This window comes from Myxocyprinus asiaticus, chromosome 26 (assembly GCF_019703515.2).
Source record: "Myxocyprinus asiaticus isolate MX2 ecotype Aquarium Trade chromosome 26, UBuf_Myxa_2, whole genome shotgun sequence".
NCBI lineage: Eukaryota > Metazoa > Chordata > Actinopteri > Cypriniformes > Catostomidae > Myxocyprinus > Myxocyprinus asiaticus.
The window spans coordinates 9,529,976-9,556,831 of NC_059369.1; the positions used below are offsets into that span (position 1 = coordinate 9,529,976).

The following is a 26,856-nucleotide window of genomic DNA, read 5'->3' on the forward strand; positions in this document are numbered from 1 at the left end:
AAGGAAACGTAGCACATACATAAAATCTCCAACCTCATATATTGTAAATAATAATAAACCTTATTCCTCATTATACCTTGTCTGGTGAAATAAATAAATAAACATATTTATATTCAAAACTCCTCATCTGGTGAATATTTAGGCTTAAAAAAAAAAAAAAAGCTACATTTGGTAAATACCTAAATATAGAACAGTCTCATTGAGCCAAGTCTCCGTCATTTTAAAATAGGAGTTGTCGCTGTTTTTCAGGCTTGTTTATAGTTAAAAGTCCCGCGTTAGGCACAAAATATTTTTTCTGATTATTATTGGGAGTTTGGTTTAACAATAAACTGTATCTGAGATTTTATTCATTTTGGACCCTTAGGAAAGAAAGAAAATTTAACATTGTAGTTTTTAAAAACTATCTGCCAATTTATCGGTTATCAGTCTTTCCCACCACCTTAAATATCGGTATTGGTAAAATCCACTGTTGGTTGACCTCTAATGCTAATGAACAAAAGTGTTCAAGTAAACTTTCAGAAATTAAAAAGAGGGGGCCTGGGTAGCTCAGCGAGTATTGACGCTGACTACCACACCTGGAGTCGCGAGTTTGAATCCAGGGTGTGCTGAGTGACTCCACCCAGGTCTCCTAAGCAACCAAATTGGCCTGGTTACTAGGGAGGGTAGAGTTACATGGGGTAACCTCCTCATGGTCGCTATAATGTGGTTCTCGGTGGGGCGCGTGGTGAGTTGTGCGTGGATGCCACGGAGAATATCGTGAAGCCTCCACACGCGCAAGGTCTCCACGGTAACACGCTCAACAAGCCATGTGATATGATGCGTGGATTGACGGTCTCAGAAGCGGAGGCAACTGAGATTCGTCCTCCACCACCCGGATTGAGGCGAGTCACTACGCCACCATGAGGACTTAGAGCGCATTGGGAAGTGGGCATTCCAAATTGGGGAGAAAAAAATAAGAAATTAAAAAGAAAAAAAAAAGTTAACATGTTATGTAAAACACCGATAGGGATACACCTATATGGAATTTCTGTCCGACACGATAATCATAATTCACAGTTCATTGTGGCCGATACCGATAACCAACATTTAAAAATAACTTTTTAATTTTGAATCCTTTAACTTGGAACTGCTAGCTAATTCATTAAAATCTCTCTCATTTGAAAAAATGTCTCATAAAAGCTTGAAATTTAGACTTGTATTTAAGGTTTGGCGGATGTAACATGAACCATAAGTGTGCCTATACTGTATTACAAATGTATGCTGATTTGAATGAGAAATAAATGACTATACACCTGCATAAATTGTATGGTGCCCATTTATATGAGTGTTTACAGTAATCCTGATCACTCGCTAACAGAGAATAATGATTATCTAACAGATGTAATAATGCATTAAACCAAAATGAGGCGATAAAATGCATGTCACGAACATTAAACAACAAAACACACAATACAAACCCTAATTTCTGTATACATGGTGTAATATTTATGATAGCAGCCAGACTGCGAGTGCAGCAGGGGTTTGTGTGTGTTATGTATGTGTGCTTGTTACACTTGTTACAGTGCTCATGTGTGAAAGTTCCACTGAATAACTTATTAAATGTGATCACAATAATAATAATCATGATGGAAATAGATATCATACAGATCGAATAGTCATGCGTCATAACGTTAGAAAAGTCTCAACTCGTAAAATACAAAAAGCAAGTTAGTTTCACTCACAAACTAGTGTTTTTAGCCATCTCGAGTCACTCTACTTACAGCAGATGACTACAGCCAGCCCCAGAACAACGTAACAAAGTACAGAGATATTGAAATAAACCTTACATAAAGACATGAGCTTGGCTTTGCCCGCACAGACACGTTGTGTATGCGCATGCTCACTGTCGCTTGTGGCTGCCTGAGTCTCAAGAAGGGTATAGCTGCAGGCATTGCTCCAAAACGCCATTGACGATATTGGGAGCCCCTTACCTAACCCTTTCTGTAACCTTAACTGTGAGTGGAAAAGGGTGCATTTTTGGAGTTGGCGCAACCTCTTTTTGGGATAACCCTGCCCCTTTTGGAGTAACTCCACCCTCTTTGGGAGATTCCGCCCCCATTTGGAGGTCTCCAGCCTGCTGCTATACCTACTTGTGAGTCTCTGCCTGAAGGAAAGAAGCCTCAGGCAGTCAGACCGCGAGTTAATAAACTGTAACAAATTATCGGCGAAAAAATCGGCAGTAATTCCATTATCGATGCGATAATAATATTTTGATTTTCCTGGTTATCGGCCAATAATATATCAGCAGCTGATTTATCGTGCATCCCTAATTATATTACAGAAAGAACTAAAGGTGAGCATAGGTGACTGTTATTGTTCAAAATTGTGGGTACATTATTTATGTTTAAGTATTGACTTGAGTGTTATTGAGTACCAGTGCTTTTGACATACCTAGTTGAAAATGACAAGGTTTTTGTATACTTTTCAGGGATAAGATAAAGGCTTGGATAAAGGACCAAGCCAGTAAGTTTGTGGAGCGTTACTTCAATTCAGAGAGTGTAGATGGAAGCAACCCTGCACTGAACGTCCTGCAAAGACTCTGCACTGCCACACAACAGCTCAGCTTGCAGGTAACTGCTGACACAAAGCGATTATCATATAATTTGTAGCCTTTACAAAGCTAACAATCCTAGGAGTTCATCATTATTCTGCTAGCAAAGTTAAAATTTTATTACCACAGAAACAGTTTTCATGTTATAGACGTGTTTGTTGTGACATCAATGAAAATGTTACGTTCAAGACGTTCATTTCTTTTTACTCTCTGATGCATGAATCACAAAGGAAAAAATATCCTCTTTCTTAGGAGTTTCATCAACAAATGCATTCACAATACCCACACTGAAGTCTGATGTACTTGAATTAAAATATTTAGTTAGTAGGGCTGTCAATCGATTGAACATTTTAATTGTTAAAAATGGCTTTTAAAGATCCACACACTGTAGTGAACACCATATATCATAGGGTTAAAAATGTGGCATCATTTCTCATAAACTCTGTCTCAAAACACATGTGTTTCAGGTGGACAGTGGTGTGGAATGTCTGGAGGAGATCAGCAGTATTGTATCTGAATCAGACGTGTCATCATTTGAGATCCAGCACAGTGGACTCGTCAAGCAGTTGTTATTGTACCTGACCACAAACAGCGAGCGAGACACTATCAGCAGAGACGCGAGAATCAAGAGGTTCCTGCACGTGTTCTTTGGCTGCCCGGTGAGTCACAATAACAACCCATGTGAAGCTTAAACTTTAAAAGACCTGCTTTAGGATCATCCTTTTGTCAGAGTGCTGGCCAAAAACAACGCGTTTTTTTGGCAAAATATTCTCAAACTGAATGGATAATATTTTTTTCCGTGGGCTGGTATGAAGAGTGACGTTGTAATGCATATTTATCTGAAAATATATATATGTTTTTTCATAATATATATATATATATATATATATATTAGTTTTTTCATAATTTTGACATTTCAAAATAAGAGTCCCCAATGTGTTTCAGGCTTGTTTATACTTAGAAATCCCATGTTATGAACCAAATCTTCATTTTGTTCTGGTTATTTTGGAGATTTTGGTTGAACAATAAACTGCATCTGGGATTTTATTCATTGAGGACTGTTTGTCTTTGCCCGTCATAGTAAGGAAGGAATAAGAAATATTTTTGATATTCTATAAATCAGTTTTAAAAACTATCGGCCAATTAATCGGTTATCTGCCTTTCCCATCACCTTCGTTATCGGTATTGGCAAAATCCACTATCGGTCGACCTCTAGTGTCCTCATTCATTCATATATTCCTGTCTCTTATCTGTAGTTTCTCTCATCAGCTCTGCGGTCTCGGGGTAATACATACATTACAGTCCAGAGAAAGTGTGCTAGCTTTTCAACAACAGCCGCTTAGGCCACGTCGTTTCGTTTGAAAACTCATCTTTTTCTCTCTGTTTTTACCTTCCGTCCACACTGAGATGACGTTTTTGTCAGCGAAAACTGAGCTTTTTGAAAATGCTCTCCCATGTGGATTAATTTGAAAATGCCGTCTTCATATTGTAGTGTGGACAGGGAAAAGGTATATATCTGAAAACGATGACATATTTGTTGTCATGTGACGCAGTCATGTGATCCATTCAACCAAAACAATCAAGATGGTGGCCCATGTTATAGCGGCGCTGTTGTGCCTGTTATTCACTTTCATAGCGTTGTTACAGAAAAATGTCACTTTGTACAACATTCACATTGCATTCCTTCAGTGGTGACGGGTAGTGATAAGCGTGGCTATAAAGTTGTCATGGGTGATTAGAGTTCGGACTGGGCTGTGTTCCCTTTCCAGTCTCCTCCATCTCACCTCTTGATATCCTGTTTCTCTCTCTCTCCCTCTACTACTGTGTCTATAAATGAAACCATGGCAAAATACCTGAAAAAATAACAATAAAAAAAATAAAAAATATGCTTGCAATACAAACCTATTTTAAGATAAATAAGAGCCTTTTTCAGGGATTTATTCAACACAGAGATGCAGAATCTAATTGTTTATATATTTATTACAATTATTGTTTACACATGTCGCAACATGACATGTTACTTGGGCTGTTTTGATAGCAGTTGTGTGATTAATGTGAATCATTTTTTTTTATGTGATTCAGATACCGGGGCAGGAACATCTGGGGCGTTTGGACCCAACAGAGAATGGACCACTGCTGGCACTGGTGCACAAGATGAACAACTGCTTAAGTCAGATGGAACAGTTCCCTGTTAAAGTGCATGACTTTCCCAGTGGCAATGGCAATGGCAGCAGGTAATGACCACTGGACTTTATGTATGTATGTATGTATGTATGTATGTATGTGTGTATATATATACATATATATATATATATATATATACAGTGCATCTAGAAAGTATTCACAGCGCTTCACTTTTTCCACATTTTGTTATGTTACAGCCTTATTCCAAAATGGATTAAATTCATTATTTTCCTCAAAATTCTACAAACAATACCCCATAATGACAACGTGAAAGATGTTTGTTTGAAATCTTTGCAAATTTGTTAAAAATAAAAAAACAAAAAAATCACATGTACATAAGTATTCACAGCCTTTGCCATGACACTCAAAATTGAGCTCAGGTGCATCCTGTTTCCACTGATCATCCTTGAGATGTTTCTACAACTTGATTGGAGTCCACCTGTGGTAAATTCAGTTGATTGGACATGATTTGGAAAGGCACACACCTGTCTATGAAAGGTCCCACAGTTAACAGTGCATGTCAGAGCACAAACCAAGCCATGAAGTTCAAGGAATTGACTGTAGACCTCCGAGACAGGATTGTATCAAGGCACAGATCTGGGGAAGGGTACAGAAAAATGTTTGCAGCATTTAAGGTCCCAAATGAGCACAGTGGCCTCCATCATCCGTAAATGGAAAAAGTTTGGAACCACCAGGACTCTTCCTAGAGCTGGCCAAACTGGGCGATCAGGGGAGAAGGGCCTTAGTCAGGGAGGTGACCAAGAACCCGATGGTCACTCTGACAGAGCTCCAGCATTTCTCTGTGGAGAGAGGAGAACCTTCTAGAAGAACAACCATCTCTGCAGCACTCCACCAATCAGGCCTGTATGGTAGAGTGGCCAGACGGAAGCCACTCCTCAATAAAAGGCACATGACAGCCCGCCTGGAGTTTTCCAAAAGGCACCTGAAGGACTCTCAGACCATGAGAAACAAAGATTGAACTCTTGGCCTGAATGGCTAGCGTCATGTCTGGAGGAAACCAGGCACCGCTCATCACCTGGCCAATACCATCCCTACAGTGAAGCATGGTGGTGGCAGCATCATGCTGTGGGGATGTTTTTCAGTGGCAGGAACTGGGAGACTTGTCAGGATCGAGGGAAAGATGAATGCAGCAATGTACAGAGACAACCTTGATGAAAACCTGCTCCAGAGCGCTCTGGAGCTCAGACTGGGGCGAAGGTTCATCTTCCAACAGGACAATGACCCTAAGCACACAGCCAAGATAACAAAGGAGTGGCTCCGGGACAACTCTGTGAATGTCCTTGAGCGGCCCAGCCAGAGCCCAGACTTGAACCCGATTGAACATCTCTGGAGAGATCTGAAAATGGCTGTGCACTGACGCTCCCTATCCAACCTGATGGAGCTTGAGAGGTCCTGCAAAGAAGAATGGGAGAAACTGCCCAAAAATAGGTGTGCCAAGCTTGTAGCATCATACTCAAAAAGACTTGAGGCAGTAATTGGTGCCAAAGGTGCTTCAACAAAGTATTGAGCAAAGGCTGTGAATACTTATGTACATATGATTTTTTTCGTTTTTTATTTTTAATAAATTTGCAAAGATTTCAAACAAACTTCTTTTACATTGTCATTATGGGGTATTGTTTGTAGAATTTTGAGGAAAATAATGAATTTAATCCATTTTGGAATAAGGCTGTAAAATAACAAAATGTGGAAAAAGTGAAGCACTGTGATACTTTCTGGATGCACTGTATGTATGTGTGTGTGTGTGTGTGTGTGTGTGTGTGTGTGGTGTGTGTGTGTGTGTGTGTGTGTGTATGTGTATATATATATATATACACACATTCCCCACCACCCCCTCCCCATATTTTGACAATGACCTTATTGCAAACTTGGCTCAGACATTCAGACTGTTCTGGAATAATGTGCTGTCTTGTATAACTGATCAGACTTACGGTTTTTGCACAGCGGACAATCAAAAATCCTATTGACCTGTTTTAGTGACGTCACTTTTCCTCGCAGCCGCCATATTTGTGACCATCAGCGGGAGGAAACAATGGTGGTGAATGGAAAAATGATATCAAGAAAAACATCAATAATTGCTTTTGATCCATGCCAAGTCCCCGGAAAAGTTCATATAGGTCTGAAGACAGCACAAATATAAATATAAAGATATTTTATCCACAATTAATCTCCGTATGCCGGCGAGTCTGATGCGTGACCAGCGAGTACACACGCTCACCAGTACATCATATCTCTCATTCAGAAGTTACAAATGTTTTTGTGTTGTTTTCTGGTCTGATTTAGTCACAGTATTAAAAAACATCTGTGATGATCCCGTCAGTATGAATGTAGGAGCTGCTTTTAACTCCTGAAGAAGGTTTTTGTCGCATCCCACAGCGCAGCACATTGAAGGTGTATGGAATATTGGTCACAAATATGGCGGCACGGTCATACAGTGACGTCACATGAAACAGGTCAATAGACTTACATTGATGGAATGTTCAAATGGGCCAACAGAATGCTGTCTATCAGTCTGTCTGTCTCACATCAAGCCAACATCAAAGTTTGTATTTACAGACTTTACCTATCCAACTTTTTCCTGAACGCAGAAGTGTTCCACGATTCACCTGTTTTCAATTTCTGGTCTCCAGTCTTTCCACTCACATCAGCGTATATTCTTTGTGGGTAACATGTTTAAAGTATTACATTTGTGAAGAAAAAAAAAAGTGGTTGTATATCATTACTAATTTGAGTTATGACAGCCAACAACTGCAGAAGTTAGGCCTGAAATTAATTTGTACTCCAAGTAACACTTAAATGGTTGCTATTCTCCATCTGGATCGCTCGTTTCGGTAGTTTTCACATTGCGTCTCGAAACCAGAAACGGAAAACAATTAAAATCATCATTGGTCCGCCAAATGGATGATCAGGAAAATTGATGATTGTATCTAGTATTATCTGTTACTGAAAGTTATGTGTTTGTGTGTTCAGGGGTTCACAAGCACTCAAGTTCTTTAACACACATCAGCTGAAGTGCCAGTTGCAAAGACACCCGGACTGCACTAATGTGAAGCAGTGGAAGGGAGGACCGGTCAAAATTGACCCCTTGGCCCTGGTACAGGCCATCGAGAGATATCTGGTTGTTAGAGGTATACAAACAACAAGCTGAACATGCTTTTCTAATTTCTCTGCTGTCTGAGTCTTCAGATGACATGAGTGATTTGTATCTCCTCAGGGTATGGAAGGATCAGAGAGGAGGATGAAGATAGTGATGATGATGGTTCAGATGATGAAATAGATGAATCTCTGGTATGGGCAAATTTGTTTTTCTAAAATCAGTTTAGTTTATTTTTAGAACGGTGTTTTTTTTTTTTGTTTTGTTTTTTTTTAAGGGGCAACCGGACATGGTACCAGAATTGTTTAGTGTACAAAAATAACAATTGAAATTCATTACTGTTCCCATGAACTGCTTAGGCCCAACAATATGCAAAATTATTAAAGGGATAGTTCACCAAAAAATGAAAATTCTCTTATCATTCACTCACCCTCATGACATCCCAGATGTGTATGACTTTCTTTCTTCACCAGAACACATCTGAAGAAAAATAGAAAAATATCTCAGCTCAGTAGGTCCTTAAAATGCAAGTGGATGGTGATCTGACTTTTGAAGCTCCAAAAATCACAGACAGTCAGCATAAACGTCATCCATATGACTCCAGCAGTTAAATTATACAGTCGCTTTTGGTGTGAAAAAGAACAATATTTAAATACTTTTTAACTCAAAATCATCGCGTTCAGTCATCAGCATATTTATCTTTTTTGCACCAAAAGCGATCGTGTCGCTTTAGAAGACATTAATTTAACCGCTGGAGTCGTATGGATGATGTTTATGCTGACTATCTGTGATTTTTCTTCAAATGTTTTCTGGTGAAGAAAGAAAGTCATACACACCTGGGATATCATGATCATGGGAAATGATTTTTGGGTGAACTATCCCTTTAACATGACATGAAAAGTGACAATTTTGTTCATGCATAAATAGCAGCAGAAGTGTGATTTACCAGCCTGACACATGAAACATACACTGGGGTAGATGTTGTAATAGTAATAGCCATATTACCAAAGCAATGCTAAATGCAAGGGATAAAATGCAACTACTGATAATCGTGCATAATTAGGAAAGACAAATAAATAGGCTTATCAACTTTTAATGGGTAGAAGAAAACAATTTCCATGTCTTTTGATGTTGTCAGGATAAACATGATTTGTACTGTGAATTTTTGGCTGCCGAGATCTTAAAACCATCAAATATTAAGAGAGATTGAACAAACAAATGCATAAAATACATTTTCAAAATGTGCAATTCATATTCATGCCTGGGTCATGTTAATGACTTTGCATAATTCTGGGCCCATGCAGTTCATGCTCAAATTAACACATTACATTTTTTGTTTACTTTTCCACGATGAATAATTTTGGGGCTGTGTCGGGTAGCCACTTGATGTCCAGTGTAAAATCTGGTTCAATATCAAAACCAGTTGAGAACCACTGTCCAAGAATACCAAATGAACCCTGTGGATCTTTAATCCTTTTCTTAAAGGCTACCCAGTTCTTGAATTCTGGGAGTGTACGACACAGGCTACAGTTCTACATAGGCGAGCACCTGCTGCCATACAACATGACTGTGTATCAGGCCGTCAGGCAGTTCAGCTTACAGGCAGAAGAAGAGAGAGAGAGCACAGACGATGAAGCTAACCCTCTGGGACGCGCTGGCATCTGGACCAAAACACACACAATATGGTACGAGACATATACACCATTCTCTCGCTCTGTAAGAAGCTGCAGGCTGGCATCCTTTCACTAATATATTAAGCTTCCCATGAATAAGGTGCAAATTGGTGTCACATTGCTTTTTAAAAAAGCAACAGTGGCACAAATGCTGTGTTCTTTTAAACTATTGGATATGTAAGAGAAACTATTATCTAGCAAAAAATAATAAAAATGTTGACTGTGAATATTGAATGTTCCTTGAATGCAACCATTCAACGTTGTCACCAAAGTTGAAGTTATTAAACAAATATTTAGAAAAATTAGACCACTAGTGGTTCTTAATTTTTTTTATAATTTATTTTGTCCCACCTCTCTTTGAAACTAGAAAAACTTTTGCACCCCACACCCTGTGGTCTGAGGTAAAAAAAAAAAAAATGTGTATATATATGATAAAAACGGAACACTTTCAGTTTTCACTGTTTTGCTGATTTATAAAAAGTTAAACTTTTCATTGAAAAAATATATACAAATTTTGATAGAATAATCTGAAAATAATTGAATTCTGTCACTATGGCCACATTGTTACATAAATGAATAAACTATATTAACTGTGTTTTTAAATTTCGATTAACATTTTTAATCATGATTAATTGCATATTTTTCAGTTAATCATGAATAATTGCAGATTTTTAAATATTTTTACTTCTATTCTTGTTAGATTTTTTTCATTTATTTTCTGCCTAGAAAATAAAACATGTAACAATAATATAACAACTTATTAATATTTTACAAAAAAAGTCTTCCACAGTATAAAGATAGAAATGCACTAAAATTGCACCAATTAAGTAACATTAAATGTTTTCCAAAGTCTAAGGGGGAGGTTTACTATTTGAAAGAACTAGTCCCCAAAGGTTTAATATTCTTTGCAATGGGCATTTATTCTCAAACTCTAATTCTCCACAATATCAGTCATCCGGAAGACTGTGGCTATCCGCTTTGCAACAGCAGTCGCAGCTACGTTCATGATTCATGATGGGGCGTCAGCATCAAGCACTGCTTTGAACTCCACATGAAAAGTGCTTGCAAACAACATCTCATTCTGCGTTTTCGTGATAGTTAAGAAATGCCATGCTTCTGTGGCAATTAAATTGCACTTTACCGAGACTTATTTTTTGTCGCAAGTCCCATCTGGGCTTGTTTTGTACATCAAATAGTGTGAAGAGGTCCTTTCTCCATCACTTGAACATTGACACTCAATCTCTGTTGTGGTGTGTGTGTCAGTGTAATAATGACCATGGGCAAACACATCGCAAAGGTCCCACCCTATTCCAACCAGTGTTAAGAACTCGCATGGAGCAGAATAAAATATCAGAATTGAATGTCAAATCGGTAAATGCATTAAATGCAATTAAGAAAAATATATGCGTTAAACGTTTAAATGAGTTGCATGCATTAACACATTAACTTTCACAGCTCTTATTAACATATAATAGCTCACCAAAAAAAAAAAGATTTGTCATTATTTACTCGTTCCAAACCAGTATGACTTTTTTTGTCTGTGAAACACAAGATTGAGGATTTTATTTGTGCACCATGTACACCAAGTTATGCATATCACTCATACGCTATATACTGAAATATCACTGAAATATACTACTGAAGCTATAGTGACGTTTTAATGTTGATATACTGAAATCTTCCTCTTCACACATTGGAATCTGGCACGCATGCACATGAGAACATCTTTGTTTACATAAGCGCAGCGCAGTGAGCCCGACACCAAATGAGAAAAAAAGGCAGAAAAATAAATTGCGCAAATTGTTCCATGTAATGTTACTGCGGCAAATTTTTACTTGTGAAACTAAACGAGATTTGAGAACAGGATAGTCTTCCGCACCCTCCTTACAATTCTGCACCCCACACTTTGAGAAACAGTGAGATAGACCCGACTGAATGATAGCGCAGTGTAGCCTAAATCTGCATCCCTGTTGTTTTCTTTTATTTATATAATTTTATGTACTTTATGTATAATTAATATTTATTGCAAAAAATAACAAAACGCAAATCGGAGATTTAAACTGTATTCAGACTTGTTCCAAATTTTAGAAAGAAAATTACTAGCACCTACTTTCTCTGACCTATTTTTTGAAAAGCAAAAAAGAACAAAACTTTTTGTACACCATTTTGTGCACTGTTCATGGAAAGTGCCATTTAACAGAAATTGTTTGTGTAGTTTTAATGTGCTTTTGAATGTTTGTGTGAATATTACAGGTATAAGCCAGTCAGAGAGGATGAAGAGGGCTGTAAGGATGCTGTGGGAGGGAAGAGGGGACGTGCACAGACAGCTCCCACTAAAACCTCCCCTCGAAATGCCAAAAAACAGGACGAACTCTGGCATGGTCGGAAGATAACCCTTTTGAAGTGTTGTGAGAGATTGTCTGAATTTCATCTTCGTTCAGATTACAAAGTCTAATATGTGTAAATGTTTGTGCTCTTTGCAGAAGGGGTGTGTCCCAGTGTAACAAACCCATTAGAGTCGTACCTCAACTGTGAGTCTCCAGAGGGCATCACTTTTGATGACCCTTCCATAGAGGTTATTCTACTGCTGAGAGTCCTGCACTCCATCAGTAGATACTGGTTCTACCTGTACGAGGTGAGTATCCACACACTAAACTTCACTTCCATACATACTGAAGCACACAGTCATATAACACAAGGTGAACCAGGGTGAATCTCACAAATCTGTCGAGAACATGCTCAGGTCATATTTCAAATTATTATATATTGTTTTATTTATCATGGTATAAATGCAATTATCAAAATGCATAAAGGTATTTATACAGTGTATTATTTATTATTAATGTACTGCCTTTATTTAATTTTTATTTACAGTAATGTTTTATTTTAACAACGTAAAAATTGCTCATAGGTAGCAAGGAAAATCTAACAAGAATTGTCATTGGGAATAATGCGAAAATTACACATCAAAAATAAAAGCATCCAGACACAATATTGACAATTCTACTGACAATTAATTGTCATAAAATAATGGCATTCAGAACGGTTCGATTCACAATGAAATTGGATTTTATTTGATTAACGATTCAATTCTGCATATTTTAAAGTGCATTTAAAGATTTCTTTAAATACTCCCCCTAATGTGTCTTAGGCACGAAAAATAATTTTATTTATAGTTTATTGCACCAAAAGCAGCTTTCAAGAAAACGCGTTACATACATGTACATACAGGCTTCTTGGAATACAACACAGTGCAGTGTGCCGAAAAAAACATTTTAGAGCCAAGCATAACTACAAAAGTATTCCATATCACATATTTCACAATAAAAGTACTTAAGTAATATTTTTTTTCTGCGATTTTATTAATTTGCATGACATTTCGAGGCCTGCAAAACACAATTTTAAAATTCCATGATGTCTCCAGGTTTTCCATGACCATGGGAACCCTGAATCAGTAAAACTATCCAAGTATTACAGCATTAACGTAACATCATATGTCTATGTTCAGTTTCCTCAAGGCATCATAGGAACTAAGGAAAAAAGAGAAGAGCAATATCGAGTCCCCAACTAAATGATAACATTAAAATTATCTTATAGAAAATAATGGCTATTTTTTCCTGCAGTGACCGCATTTTATTTCATTAGTGGTCACTCAGTGGCTGCATCCAATAACGTTTGTTAAAGCTGAAGTATGTAACTTTTTCTGTGTTAAAATACTTTCTCCTATCCAGGCTTAATATGCAGAGACAACTAAAAGTAAGCCATTCATTGGTAAATTTTCTCAGAAACTGTAAGCACCGTCTTTCTGTGGCATTTTGAAAATTCCTCTGTTTTGAGCAACTTCTTAGACCCACCCCAACAACGTTACTCAACCAATGGCTTGAGTTCGGGGGCATGACTATCTCTTTGTTTAACCAGGGGCTTATTCAGAAAGCTGTTTTGAAAACAACGTTTATTTTTGCAATTCTGGTTTGGTGGCACCGAAATTACATAATGCATAGCTTTAATGGCTTAACCGACAGTGTTTTTGAATGAATGAAACACTTAAAGAAACTGGTCTCAGAATAGTTTGAAAAGCACCTTATTTTCATCCTCCATCCGTATATATCGTCCGAAGGCAGCATTTTCTAGTTTTCAGATGCAACCAATGCGTTGGCAGTGTACAGTGCTTGGAGCGCGTTTCACTCGAGACGAGCACGAGCTGTCAGTTGCTCACGTGATAGTCAGTGGCTGTTCTGAGTAGAGATCAGACACAAGGTACTTGAAAGCTGTTCAGAAAAATTTTCTATGAGATTAACATATGGAACTGAGAGTGGGCGTGATCCTGTGAAGGGCGATAGAAGAGTGCAGCGCATGTATGTGAGAGGAGAGCTGCGAGAGTGCTTGATAGAGAACGACGGCGCACGTGTCTCCATTAAATCACACATGTAACTAATTAAATATTTATATATTTTAAAATATTGTACACTGTTTTATAGAGACCAATGTATTCTATTTTTAGCGTTTTAAATCGATAATTGACCAACACTAACAATTCTTAATTCAAAAATCATATTTCAAGATCAATGCATGTAGACTGGCAGGATAAATAATCGATGCATCGAGAGAAAAAGTGAATCACTACACCCCTATTTTCCGTTGATTTAAGGTTTAAATATGACCTGTGCATGTTTTTGTGGGATTTGTCCTCTAACCAAAAAAGTTGTAAACTTCACTCCAAAAAATAAGCCAGATTTTAAGTCATTTTATGTTTTTTTTTTTTTTTTGTCTTGTTAAGAATGCTGCATGTAAGGAGATAATTCCCATTAGTGAGTTTATTAACAGTAAGCTGACAGCAAAGGCAAACAGACAGTTGCAGGATCCGCTGGTCATCATGACTGGAAATATCCCCACCTGGCTGACTGAACTCAGCAAGACCTGGTACTGCAAACTCTGTCTCTTACACCCTTGAAACATTGTTTCTCAGGGCTGTGTAGTCTCTTTTAACATGAATTTCTCTTCTCTAGTCCATTCTTCTTCCCATTCGACACACGGCAGATGCTCTTCTACGTGACTGCTTTTGACCGCGATCGCGCCATGCAGCGTCTGCTTGACACCAACCCTGAGATCAACCAGTCTGACTCACAAGACAGCCGTGTCGCACCACGCTTGGACAGGAAAAAGGTTTCTAAACCATTCCTGTTCAATCATTTGCATGCTGTAATTGTTTTGGCATTATGTGAATGTTTTCAGAAACGACGAGTGTCTAATTTTGCTGCTACTTTTCTTTTTCTCTTCCGCTCCTGTGTGTGTGTAGAGAACGATAAATCGTGATGAGCTCCTGAAGCAAGCTGAGTCAGTAATGCAGGACCTGGGGAGTTCCAGAGCCATGCTGGAGATACAGTACGAGAACGAGGTATGTATGATCAACAATTAAACATCCGTCAATAACTTATTCTCTTCCAAGTTAATTAAGAGACTGAAAGTCATTCATTAGTGTGTATTGGCAATTTAAAGTGACGAGTGACAATAGGTGTTGGCAATGCAACAGAGTTATGCAAATGCAGTGTGGCAACTACCAGTTGGAGTGCAGACAGTGGAGCTCACATGCCTACTAGAAACCAACACTACAGTTAGTGTTTTCACTTGCACCGTTAAAATCGAGCTATAGCATATTTTTGTGTAGTTGCGCAACCGCCTTCATCTATTTAAGAATACATTACTCAATGCATACATTTTTTTTCTCTCCACAATTTGGAATGCCCAATTCCCAACGCGCTCCCAATGTCCTCGTGGTGGCGTAGTGACTTGCCTCAATTCGGGTGGCGGAGGACGAATCTACGTGGCTTGTTGAGCGCGTTACTGCGGAGACAGCACGTATGGAGGCCTCACGCTATTCTCCGTGGCATCCATGCACAACTCACCACATGCCCCACCGAGTATGAACCACATTATAGCGACCACAAGGAGGTTGCCCCATGTGAGTCTACCCTCCCTAGCAACCAGGACAATTTGGTTGCTTAGCAGACCTGGCTGGAGTCACTCAGCACGCCCTGGAATCGAACTCACGACTCTAGGGGTGGTAGTCAGCGTCTTTACTCGCTGAGCTACCCAGGCCCCTACTCAGTGCATAATTAAATGTTTGAGGCAAGAATGTAAGCTGAGCAAGCATTAAATACACAGTGCCTGTCACCTCTCTTTCGGTGCATGCACATAATCCTGAGGCCAGTTGTAGTCCGATTAATTTCGTATACATGCTGGACGAAACATGAAGTTTGACTTGGCAAAAAAATCTGACAGTGTTTACATGACACTTTAAAAATGAAAAATGTTTTAGTCTGACTGAAATCAAATTTAACCCTTGTGCGTCAATTTAAAAAAGTTACTCAGAGGTCATTAGAGGACAAAAATATCTGCGTCAAAAAACTGCCATAAAAATATTTTCCACTTTCACTGACTTTAAACAGCATCAGTCCTGATCATAACTATCAAATATTCATTCGTTTTCAGGATTTTAACCCTTTTAATGCCAGTTTGTTTAAATAATGCCACTGTTGTTTTTTTCACACACACACACACACACACACACAAATTTCTCAATACACACATACAAAATACACTCTGACATCCATACCAATGCACCCACACAATTTTAGCTGCATCATTTATTCGGTTGGCCTGCAGTGCTGTATAATACAGCAAACAGAAAATAGGAAAAAAGCATGTATTTGCTCCATAGGCTAAACATGAGAAAACTTACGCCATCTGGTGGAAAATATTAATTTACATTTTTAAGCCAGGGCTCCGGAATGAAAGCATAATATTATAGAGTTGATGATTTTGTGCTTTAATGGCACTGGGATCAAATATTGCAGTTTTAATGGGGACATTTTTGTCCTTAAGGTCATGAGTGTAACTATTTTGTGTACACAGTGTATTATAGATTTATTGTAGGAACTGAGGTTCAAATTCCAAAATTCCATAAAAAATACACACATTTGGCAAAATTTATGCCGTTGGCATTAACACAGCCAAAATGATTGAAAAAAAACTAAAATTAAAAAGACAAAAATGTCCCGAAGGTCACACAAGGGTTAAAGTGCATGTAAACAGACAGTGACTTGACGACCTGGCGATTTAATCACAAAAAGTGTGAACGTACCTTAAGGCTTTGTTTACCTGCCAGCCCAATTCTGAATGGCAGAAGAAATAAAAACAGGTTTTTACTAAAACTATCCAAACCATTCACACTTGTACATTGTTTAAATGGGGTCTGTTTCAGACTGAACTGTAAGGTGGGAATTCAAGTAGGTGTGTTTTGTAATTTTCCATTTTGACCTGGAGATGATTTTCTTTTGCCTGAAAATGGCAGTTAATGTTATCCTATTGGACTAAAACATTCTGACTTTGTTCACACAGGGTATCAAAATGTCCCCCCCAAAAAATTTTTTTTTTGTCACTTTTACACTTTTGATGTTCTCGGTCAAAAATGGCCTATTAAAAATTGCATATAAATCTGTCATTATGCTATATTATTACCAAATATTGGATTAGATCTTTTGTCAACTTGTTTTCTTTCAAGAAGCTCAGGTTTTGTATTTCTATTTGAACTTACTGATCGTAGGCCTCATTGACCTGAGCTTATGCGCCTAATTTTTTAGTGAAAAAAAGGATTATTTGTGGATAATTTCGGCAATAGTAATTAAAATATGACAACATTATGTACTAATTATCACACTTGTGTGCTTTAATGTTTAACCAGGAAGTTTGTTTTGAAACACTTATTTAGTAAATAATTGCACAGAGTTACACTTGTGGTTTTCCCGGTCAAAAATGTCCATCTGTTGAAAAATGGGGGAGATAAAAAATAAGAGAAAATTTAGTGTTCAGGAGCATGTTCATCCATTAGATGAGCACATATGTTCATGTGTGCTTGCAAACATAAAGGCCTCGGATCTGTGCGCGCTCTTATTTTCCACAGAGATTAACTTATCCTTCCCTGAACTGCATCCAACATCAGTCCAACATTCACACACACATACACTTGAGTAGTACATGCTTTTTTTTTTTCCACAGAGGATGTTTATCCTACCTTAAACTTAATCCAACATCCATTTATCCATCCAACATTATCACACGCACACACACACAAACACCCCTGAACTTTCTTTGCCCCACACTGACCCCTCTCCAGTAGAATCTTTCATCACGCCTTTCAGACGAAATATTATGACGATGTGTTTTGGAATTTTCATGCTCTCACAGAGAAGCAGATCAATATCCGCTTTTCCACTATCGAGCAATAGCTGGTGCCAATGTCACACACCTGCCCATTTCACAAGCAAAAGGGGAGCTCAAGCTGATGTATCTAGTTATCTAGAATATCGAGTTTATATCAAATGTAAACATTTGCTAGCTAGCAAGATAAATTAGTGATTTAAACTCACTGAATGTAACTGCCATGATGTCCCGAGTGGTCTCTCCACTAACAGCGGGATGATGTCCCAGCACACCGGCAATGAAAGTTCACCGAACCATGGAAAGTCATTTCTTTGGGCACCACTTTGTCCATTGTGCATTTTAACGGATTTGTACTTTGCCCACATTTTTATTTTTTCATTTTTCCCAGAACCTGTACCGTTGTGTGCTGGATGCATATCCTGACAAGTTTGGTGAAACTCCACCTTTGACATTGTACCTGCTTCAATCCCCAGTTGCCCTTGTTTTGCCCAAGGGTAATTGGTGGGCCAAAGGCCATTGGCCATGAGAAAGCCCAGTGGAGGCACGATGAAGCCCTGGAAGTGACAATGGGAATGCAACTGGCACGCACTAGCATGCCCTCATTTGGCCTGATAGTGGAAACCAGAGCTTGTGAGCAAAGCGGAGCGGTGTGACACTCCGCTCAATAACCTGCTCCATGCGCGTGTGCTCCGCTCAACCACTCACGGGCCAAGCGAATGCTCTCCTTAAGTACCGCTTCTACACACTGAAAAAAAAAAAAAAAAAAGAAAAAGTTTGCTCAGATCCAGCTCTGACATGATATGTCTATGTAGTATACTTGTTTCCGGGGACATACACAGAGGAGTGGCTACATTGGCCTGAGCAACTGCCCCTTTGCCCACATGGGCTGAGGTGCCCCTCTGGGTGAAATGTAGGCCAGGCTATAGGCAGCCATATCACTCTGCAGCTCTTGCTTGATTGCCCACTAAAGCCAAGCAGGGTTGAGCCTGGCCAGTAACTGGATGAGAGACCTCCTGGGGAAAACTAAGGTTGCTGCTGGAAAAGGTATTAGGGAGGCCAGCGAGGGGTGCTCACCCTGTGGTCTGTGTGGGTCCTAATGCCCCAGTATAGTGACGGGGACACTATACTGTAAAAAGGCACTGTCCTTCGGATGAGATGTTAAACCGTGGTCCTGACTCTCAGTGGGCATTAAAAAAAGGTTAAGCCTGCACAATAAAGCAAGACACCTTGATTTCAAACTAAAAATTTTTTACAAAAAATTTTAATGAAACTTGAAAAAAATTAAGTGCAATTAAAATGTGTGTTGTTCAACTTTTTGAAAGATGGTTTTACAACAGTTGTGAAGGACAACATCTCTTTGGTAAAGAACCTGCTTTATCTGTGCATTCTCTACCGGTCGGGTATTTCGTTATCCAGGAAAATACATCATGTGTGTGAATAATTTGTTTTGTTCCCTCCTTCACGATATAATATATATATATATATATATATATATATATATATGTATATATGTATATATATATATGTATATATATATATATCACAATATCCAATTACATCGGCAACCCCTGGGATGAGGGATCGGTGAATATTCTTGCTTTAGTGATTTTGCATTGAAAATAATATAAAATTAGTTTAAAAAGCGAAAAACTTAAATCAAATACATTTCTAAATTCAAATTGCACTCCAAACTAAACGAAAAAGCAATTAAAATAATGAAGTGATCAAAAAAATGATATATATATATATAAAGTAACCTTCCATTTACCGTCAGGCAAGTGTCCGTCTAAACATGCAGGTGGAAAATTACACAAATGAAGACATAAAAACAATTCTAATTAAATAATAATTATAATGATGATAATAATCACTGAAATATAAATCCTGGTTCGAGATAAATGTGTTTTTGTATTATTTGATGTTTTAATCACAGATGTATAGGCTGCAGAGTTGTGGTCACAATGAACTGCTCTGTGGAAATAAAGTGAACTGAACTCAAAACACCTCCTGAGCTGAGATGTCTGAGGTCATTTGCAGCACTCATAGACAATACTGTTCTTGCAAAAATAAATAAATACAGAAGAAAGAAAGAGTGAGAACCTTTTAGATACACGTGTTCCATGAGACTGCATGCCTCCGTACAAACATACATGCGCATGACGGCTTTTCTGTCATCTGTTCTTAATAAAATAATAAAGTGTGTTTCTTCAAGTGTGTGTCTGTGGTCAAATTATTTGTAATATTAATTTGATGATGATAATAATAATAGCCTAATAATAATAATAATGTTATACATGAATGGAAAAACAAGCCAAATATCGTCTTGACATCGTCAAAGGCATCAGCTGTTGGCAATCACTCTGACCATCGTTGATCCCTGAGATCATCGTCTGTCGGCACAACCCTAATGTCCATTTATCTCTATAAATTAACAAAATGTTCAGACAGTTTCCTTGCTTGTTTTTCCGACACATTCAGAATAATTTGTGCTTTTGCCAGTGTCACTGCGGCTCGCTTCATGCGTGCGCTTGTAAAATGTATATTTTAAAGGCTCATTATTACGGTTTAGTATTTCTCTGTAATGTAGTGTTAGCAATGTTACTTATAACATTCTCAGCCCTGGAACTCAAACCACTTTCTGATGCCTCCCAAAATATATATTTAATTACATTAATATCATAAACATGCGACAGCTAATGGCCTACTTGTCGACTAGGAAAATCTTTGGTCGGGGGCACCCCTAGTTAAAAAGCAACTTATGTTTAACGTCAAACAGTGTTGCAGTGTCTGGATATGGATGTAGAACACATCATAGAGATTTTGAAGTAATATGTTAATTTAATGTAATTATATAAAAAAATAACAAGTAAAAAAAAAAATGTAAAAAAAAAATTATCGTGCTTCCTGACCCGTATGTTAATTCTGTAATAAAAAGTATGTGTTTTCCTACTATTGTAGCAATTCACACTTGAAATAAATGTAACTGTGTTTTTATGAATCGTGTCAATGTGAGCGTGCCTCACAAGCAGCGCAGCCACAGAATGAAAGCCGCTTACAACTGGACGAAGCACAACAGAATGCCTCTCAAGATGCGATTTTCAAAGTTTCAACTACTTTTAACTTCAAACGTCCTAAAAACAAGCAGTTTCAGACACTGAAAACCAGTGAGATGCTCTTAAAGCGTCTGTCTGATGTGTCACATGTACATAGACCAATTAACTCAATTGCAATATGGATTGCTGTCTATTGTAGGTTTGCTCAGTGTTATGTAATTAAACAAACAATATATTGACTTCTAAAGACTTTTTTTGTATTTTTCTAATCGATGCTTTACTCGTCTGCTACAATAATGCAATATTTCAATCTGAATATCTAACTTATTATATTTATTAAAGGCCCTATAGAATTACCTTTTTTGGGGGGTCTTTAATTGCCATTAATTTGATTAATTAATCAGCACATCATGTAATTTATTAAATTAAAATGTGTCATCTATTGACAGCCCTTATTAATAAATTCCACTCATTACTATAGTTGCAGCCAATGTTGATATACCACAAATTTATATAAGAATCCTGGTTTGGATATGTTTCACTGCTGTGTGCATTTTCCATTTCCTTTTTATATTTGTAACTAATAGCACCTAATAAACATGCACAAACAAAAAAGGTTTTCCTAAAAATTTATGTCAACACATGTGGACAGCAGGACAGCAAGTTGTGCAATTTTTAAATAATACCAAGCTTTAGAAAGTCAGCTTTTTTTTTTTTATCAAATTGTTTCCAGGACTGTCAGTTGTTTGTGTTTTTAAGACGTTACAGACATTACAGCTGATTTTCTGTAAAGCTGCTTTGGAACAATGTGTATTTGGAAAAGCACAAATAAAAAAAACTATACAAATAAAAATGATTTGTCTTGATTTGACTTATGTTACAGTTTTTTCTACTTTGCCAACACAATCTCAGTGTTCTCTCTTTGCACTGTCAAACAAACATGTGATAGCCAGTGCTGAAGCATTTACCAATCAGATATTAGCATAATTAATTCTGATACAAGTAATGGCCAGCATCAACCAATCACTGCCACACATGTTAAAATAAAATTATACATTATAAAATTCTTAATCTTTTTACTGATTATCATTGTCCCACATCTGCCAAACATGTTGAGTGGTCCAAACATCATCTGCAGCCTGAAACTGAACTTTTATTCATATGTTTGTTGTTGTTTTTCCCCAAAGACAAACTCCGCTGTGGTCGGCACTATGTTGTTATGTTTTTCCCTATCAGTCGTTTTTGATCTATGATGTTTTTCTTCTCCATGCTTCAGGTGGGAACAGGTCTCGGCCCTACACAAGAGTTCTATGCTCTGGTTTCTCAGGAGTTACAGAGGGCTGATTTGGGTCTTTGGAGAGGAGAGGAAGTCGCTCTGTCCAACCCTAAAGGTAAAACTGACCTAAACTGTGATACATTTGTCTAAATCACTGAGTGATGCCCACTAGCACTCTACCGCTGTTGACTAACTTCTTAGTCTCTCTTGCCTTTCTATTTCTCTCTCTCACTATCTCTGTCTGAGCAGGCAGTCAGGAGGGTACCAAGTATATGTTCAGTTCTAGGGGTTTGTTTGCAGTACCTTTTGGACGAACTACCAAGCCAGCTCACATCGCTAAGATCAAAATGAAGTTCCGTTTTCTTGGCAAGCTCATGGCTAAAGCGATCATGGACTTCCGATTGGTATGTGCACTCATTCATACAAATATGTGCAGCATTTGTTGATGCAAATCTTTTTCAAACACTACAGATATACTATATATCTCTTATTTCCCATTGTTGCAAGTTAAGTTTACACTGCAATATGTTGCTGTCTCCAGTTGGACTTGCCTCTAGGATTGCCTTTCTATAAGTGGATGCTGAGGCACGAGTCGTCCATCAGCTCTCACGACCTGATCAACATTGATCCTGGTGTCGCCAAATCCATTCAGCACCTGGAAGACATCATCCGCCAGAAGAAAAGAATAGAGCAGGACAGATCACATGTGAGCACTGACCCCCTCACCTCTACATACACACACAAACATATTTGTAAATGCCATAACGTGTAAATTGTCCCTGTCTCTATTGTGCTTGAATACCTTTGTTTACCCTGTTAAAATAAAAAATAAAAAAACTGCGTTGTGGCACTTTCCACCATTTCTACAGCATGGCAGGAAGACACATTTTTCATGAAAGTCAGTGTTGTTGTAAACTAACACCCTTCTCTTCCTGTGTGATTCCTGTAAAGTGGATTCTAATTTTATCAAATTTCAGTGCTTTATGTTCTGACTAATAAAAGTGATTCTCATTTTAAAAAAAGCCATTAAATAACATCTCTGTGTTTGTCAGACGCGGGAGACCCTTCAGCAGGCCTTGGAGAGTCTCAACATGAATGGCTGCTCAGTGGAAGATCTGGGGCTGGACTTCACTCTGCCCGGATTCCCCAACATCGAGTTGAAGAAAGGGGGCAAAGACGTGCCAGTCACCATTCACAACCTGGAGGAATATCTCAGAGTATGGCATCTCGATAGCCTTGCACACACTGCTTTATTTAGCATTTGATTTTTATAGTCTGAATAAAGTGTTCTAATGCCATCCCTTTTGCTCTGTGTGTCTAGTTGGTGGTGTACTGGACGCTCAATGAGGGCGTGTCCCGGCAGTTTGAGTCATTTAGGGAAGGATTTGAGTCTGTCTTCCCTCTGCATCACCTGCAGTACTTCTATCCTGAAGAGGTGAGTGCTTCCACTCCATCCATTCCCTCTATTAGTGGTGTTTGCACAGGCCAGCACCACTATTACTTTTGATTGTGCTTAAAATTACCCACAGACTACTCAGAACTCCTTAGCAAGAACTGGGAACATTGTAGCAGTGAGTTTTGCACAAGCAAGCACCACTATCTAGTATGTAGCTTTTGTATTTACTCTTCCTTCACTCCCTCTTCTGCACAGTTGGATCAGTTGTTATGTGGCAGTAAGTCAGAGTCCTGGGATGTGAAGACGCTGATGGAGTGCTGCAGACCTGATCATGGCTACACGCATGACAGGTATTTATACAGGCACGCCTATATACGATTTGCAACCAATATATATTTAATCACACTGCAAGTGTTTGAGTGATATCCCAGACAGAATGAATGACAGAGATTTTACTGTATGTGTGTGTTTGTAGCCGTGCAGTGCGGTTTCTGTTTGAGGTGCTGAGCAGTTTTGATGCGGAGCAGCAGAGACTCTTCCTGCAGTTCGTCACAGGGAGCCCCAGACTTCCTGTTGGAGGTGAGAAACTATTTCCATCACATACAGCAGCATTTCCCAACCTTTTTTGTCACATGTACCTCCAGACCCATCAATAATTCTCCCTGATGATGAAGTACCCAATGTTCCCCCTTACACCTGTACATCTACTTATGCGATTATCTAATTAGCCAATCATTTGGCTGCAGTGCATAAAATCATTCAGATACGGGTCAGGAGCTTCAGTTAATGTTCACATCAACCATGAGAATGGGGAAAAAATGTGATCTCAGTGATTTGGACCGTGGCATGATTGTTGGTGCCATATGGGCTTTTTTCTGGGATTTTGACACACAACCGTCTCTTGAGTGTTGAGAATGGTGTGAAAAACAAAAAACATCCAGCGAGTGGCAGTTCTGTGGACAAAAACGGCTTGTTAATGACAGAGGTCAGAGGAGAATGGCCAGACTGGTTCAAGCTGACAGGAAGAAGACAGTAACCCAAATAAATATGCGTTACAACAGTTCTATGCAGAAAAGCATTTCTGAACATACAACACGTTGATCATTGAGACAGATGGGCTACAGTAGCAGAAGACCCCTCTGGGTATCACTACTGTCAGCTAAGAACAGGAAACTGAGGCTGCAGTGGGCACAGGCTCACCAAAACTGGACAGTAGATGATTGGGAAAACATCGCCTGGTCTGAGGTACACAAATGGTAGGCTCACTGCAGTCTCGGCTTTCTGTTCTTGGCTGACAGAAGTGGAACCCAACGTAGTCTTCTGCTGTTGTAGCCCATCAGCCTCAAGGTTCGAAATGTTGTGCATTCTGAGATGTTATTCTGCTCACCACAATTGTACAGAGTTGTTATCTGAGTTACCAAAGCTTTTCTGTCAGCTCAAACCAGTCTGGATATTCTCTGTTGATCTCTCCCATCAACAAGGCTTTTTCGTCCACAGAACTGCCCCTCACTGGATGTTTTTTTGTTTTTTGCAGCATTCTCTATACACTCTAGAGACTGTTGTGCATGAAAATCCTAGGAGATCAGCAGTTTCTGAGATACTCAAACCAACCCGTCTGGCACCAACAATCATGCCACGGTCAAAATCACTGAGATCACATTTTTCCCCATTCTGATGGTTGATGTGAACATCATTAACTGAAGCTCCTGACCTATATCTGCATGATTTTATACATTACACTGCTGCCACATGATTGGCTGATTAGATAATTGCATGAATAAGTAGATGTACATGTGTATCTAACAAAGTGGCCGGTGAGTGTACATACATATATATGTATGTATGTACATGTACACACCGGTACAAATACAAGTGACATTTCACAATTCTTGGTATTTGAAATTCAATACCACATTAAAAATAGATTACCTTATTTTCCGGAGTACAAGTTGCATTTTTTATTTTTTTTTCATAATCTGCAAGGTCTTGTGATTTATAGTCCGAAGAGACTTATATACATCTTTTCTACATAATTAATGTCAGCCGTTCAAATGCACACACACCAAGACACATATGCTTACTCAATCAGATGAAAACAGTCATAGAGATGGTGGAAGCATTTTAAAGTGACCAATTCAGAATATGTTGCCTTTACAAAGTACTTTATACTACCAGTTTAAAAATTCTGTCCCATCATAACATTATCGTTCCAACAAACTTTAGACCGCTGTCAAACGCAACTCCCATTTCCACAAACTAGAGGGTAATATACCAGTAATATCCCCAGAGAGACAGTCTCTAATGTTAATGAATGAATAGAATACAGCAGGCATACTGTTTTACTCACAGACTAAAAGCTGGTTATTTGTATGCAGCATAGAGTTACAAAGCATAGACATGTATATTTCCTGAGGTAATCTTCACAGAGCACATCTGACATGTGAGTGGCTGCTCCCGGGTCCTAGTGTCTGCACTACAATCTCTGTCAGTGTTTTTTTTCTCTCAACGCGATTTTGACCAGGTGCGACTTCTAGTCAGGTGTTTGACTTTATTTCCGGAAAATACGGTATGTGCTATTATGCTATTGAACACGATCCTTAATTAAAAAAGCTAAATATAAAGATATTAAAGCTGCACTATGTAACGTTGTGCTCTTTAGCGACATCTGTGGTTGAAACTTATAACTGCAAGTAATCTTTCAGAAGAACACTTCAGTCCTGTTTCGACACTGCTCCTCTGGCAGATGAATCTGATTTTAACTTACCTGGACATCGCCTGTGTATGAATATCTTCCAGTCATGATCAGAGCCGGAGTCATAACATGCTATTTTCATGTTGATATTATATTAAATGATTAAACATTTAAAAATTAAATATTACCTGCTTTATTGAAGATAAACAACACTCTTATTTACATATTTTGAATGAATTGTACACTTTTCTGACATTACGCTTTTACATTGATAACAAACCACCACCAGTTACCAGTATATTTTAACATGATTATTCAAGTGTTTTTATCTACTATTAATATTTGTATTGTACTACACATCAATTTAAGAGGTGAAACTTGTGATATTGCTGATACAAGATTATTATTTTTACATTATGTACATCCCAGTGTAATCTCATCAGTGAAATCAACGAAAAACGATACCGAAGACGAGACGAAAAAGGCGCATTATGAACATTATTAAATTATTTTATTAAAACATACTGTTGATGAAAATATGATGATAAAAATGATACTGCAAGATATTAACAGTGTAGGATATAAACAGAGGAAGAAAGATCTTGAATCTGTATATAAAAGAACATATTAGATATGGATTCATCAAATCTATTAATCTAG

General features: G+C 38.2%; 1 protein-coding gene across 2 annotated transcripts in view; it reads left to right on the plus strand.

Moving 5' to 3' along the window:
* The window catches only part of trip12 (thyroid hormone receptor interactor 12), an 87,994-nt gene that overhangs the window by 54,794 nt on the left and 6,344 nt on the right, over positions 1–26,856 (plus strand). For both annotated transcript variants that reach the window (XM_051656242.1, XM_051656243.1), the window contains 18 exons: positions 2,468–2,609; positions 3,058–3,249; positions 4,673–4,824; positions 7,763–7,920; positions 8,007–8,080; positions 9,372–9,571; positions 11,813–11,940; positions 12,043–12,194; positions 14,337–14,479; positions 14,566–14,722; positions 14,856–14,954; positions 22,109–22,223; positions 22,358–22,512; positions 22,650–22,814; positions 23,161–23,325; positions 23,430–23,543; positions 23,760–23,854; positions 23,980–24,083. In XM_051656242.1, the coding sequence (XP_051512202.1) occupies positions 2,468–2,609; positions 3,058–3,249; positions 4,673–4,824; positions 7,763–7,920; positions 8,007–8,080; positions 9,372–9,571; positions 11,813–11,940; positions 12,043–12,194; positions 14,337–14,479; positions 14,566–14,722; positions 14,856–14,954; positions 22,109–22,223; positions 22,358–22,512; positions 22,650–22,814; positions 23,161–23,325; positions 23,430–23,543; positions 23,760–23,854; positions 23,980–24,083 (2,510 nt within the window). The remainder of the gene's footprint in view (positions 1–2,467; positions 2,610–3,057; positions 3,250–4,672; positions 4,825–7,762; positions 7,921–8,006; positions 8,081–9,371; positions 9,572–11,812; positions 11,941–12,042; positions 12,195–14,336; positions 14,480–14,565; positions 14,723–14,855; positions 14,955–22,108; positions 22,224–22,357; positions 22,513–22,649; positions 22,815–23,160; positions 23,326–23,429; positions 23,544–23,759; positions 23,855–23,979; positions 24,084–26,856) is intronic.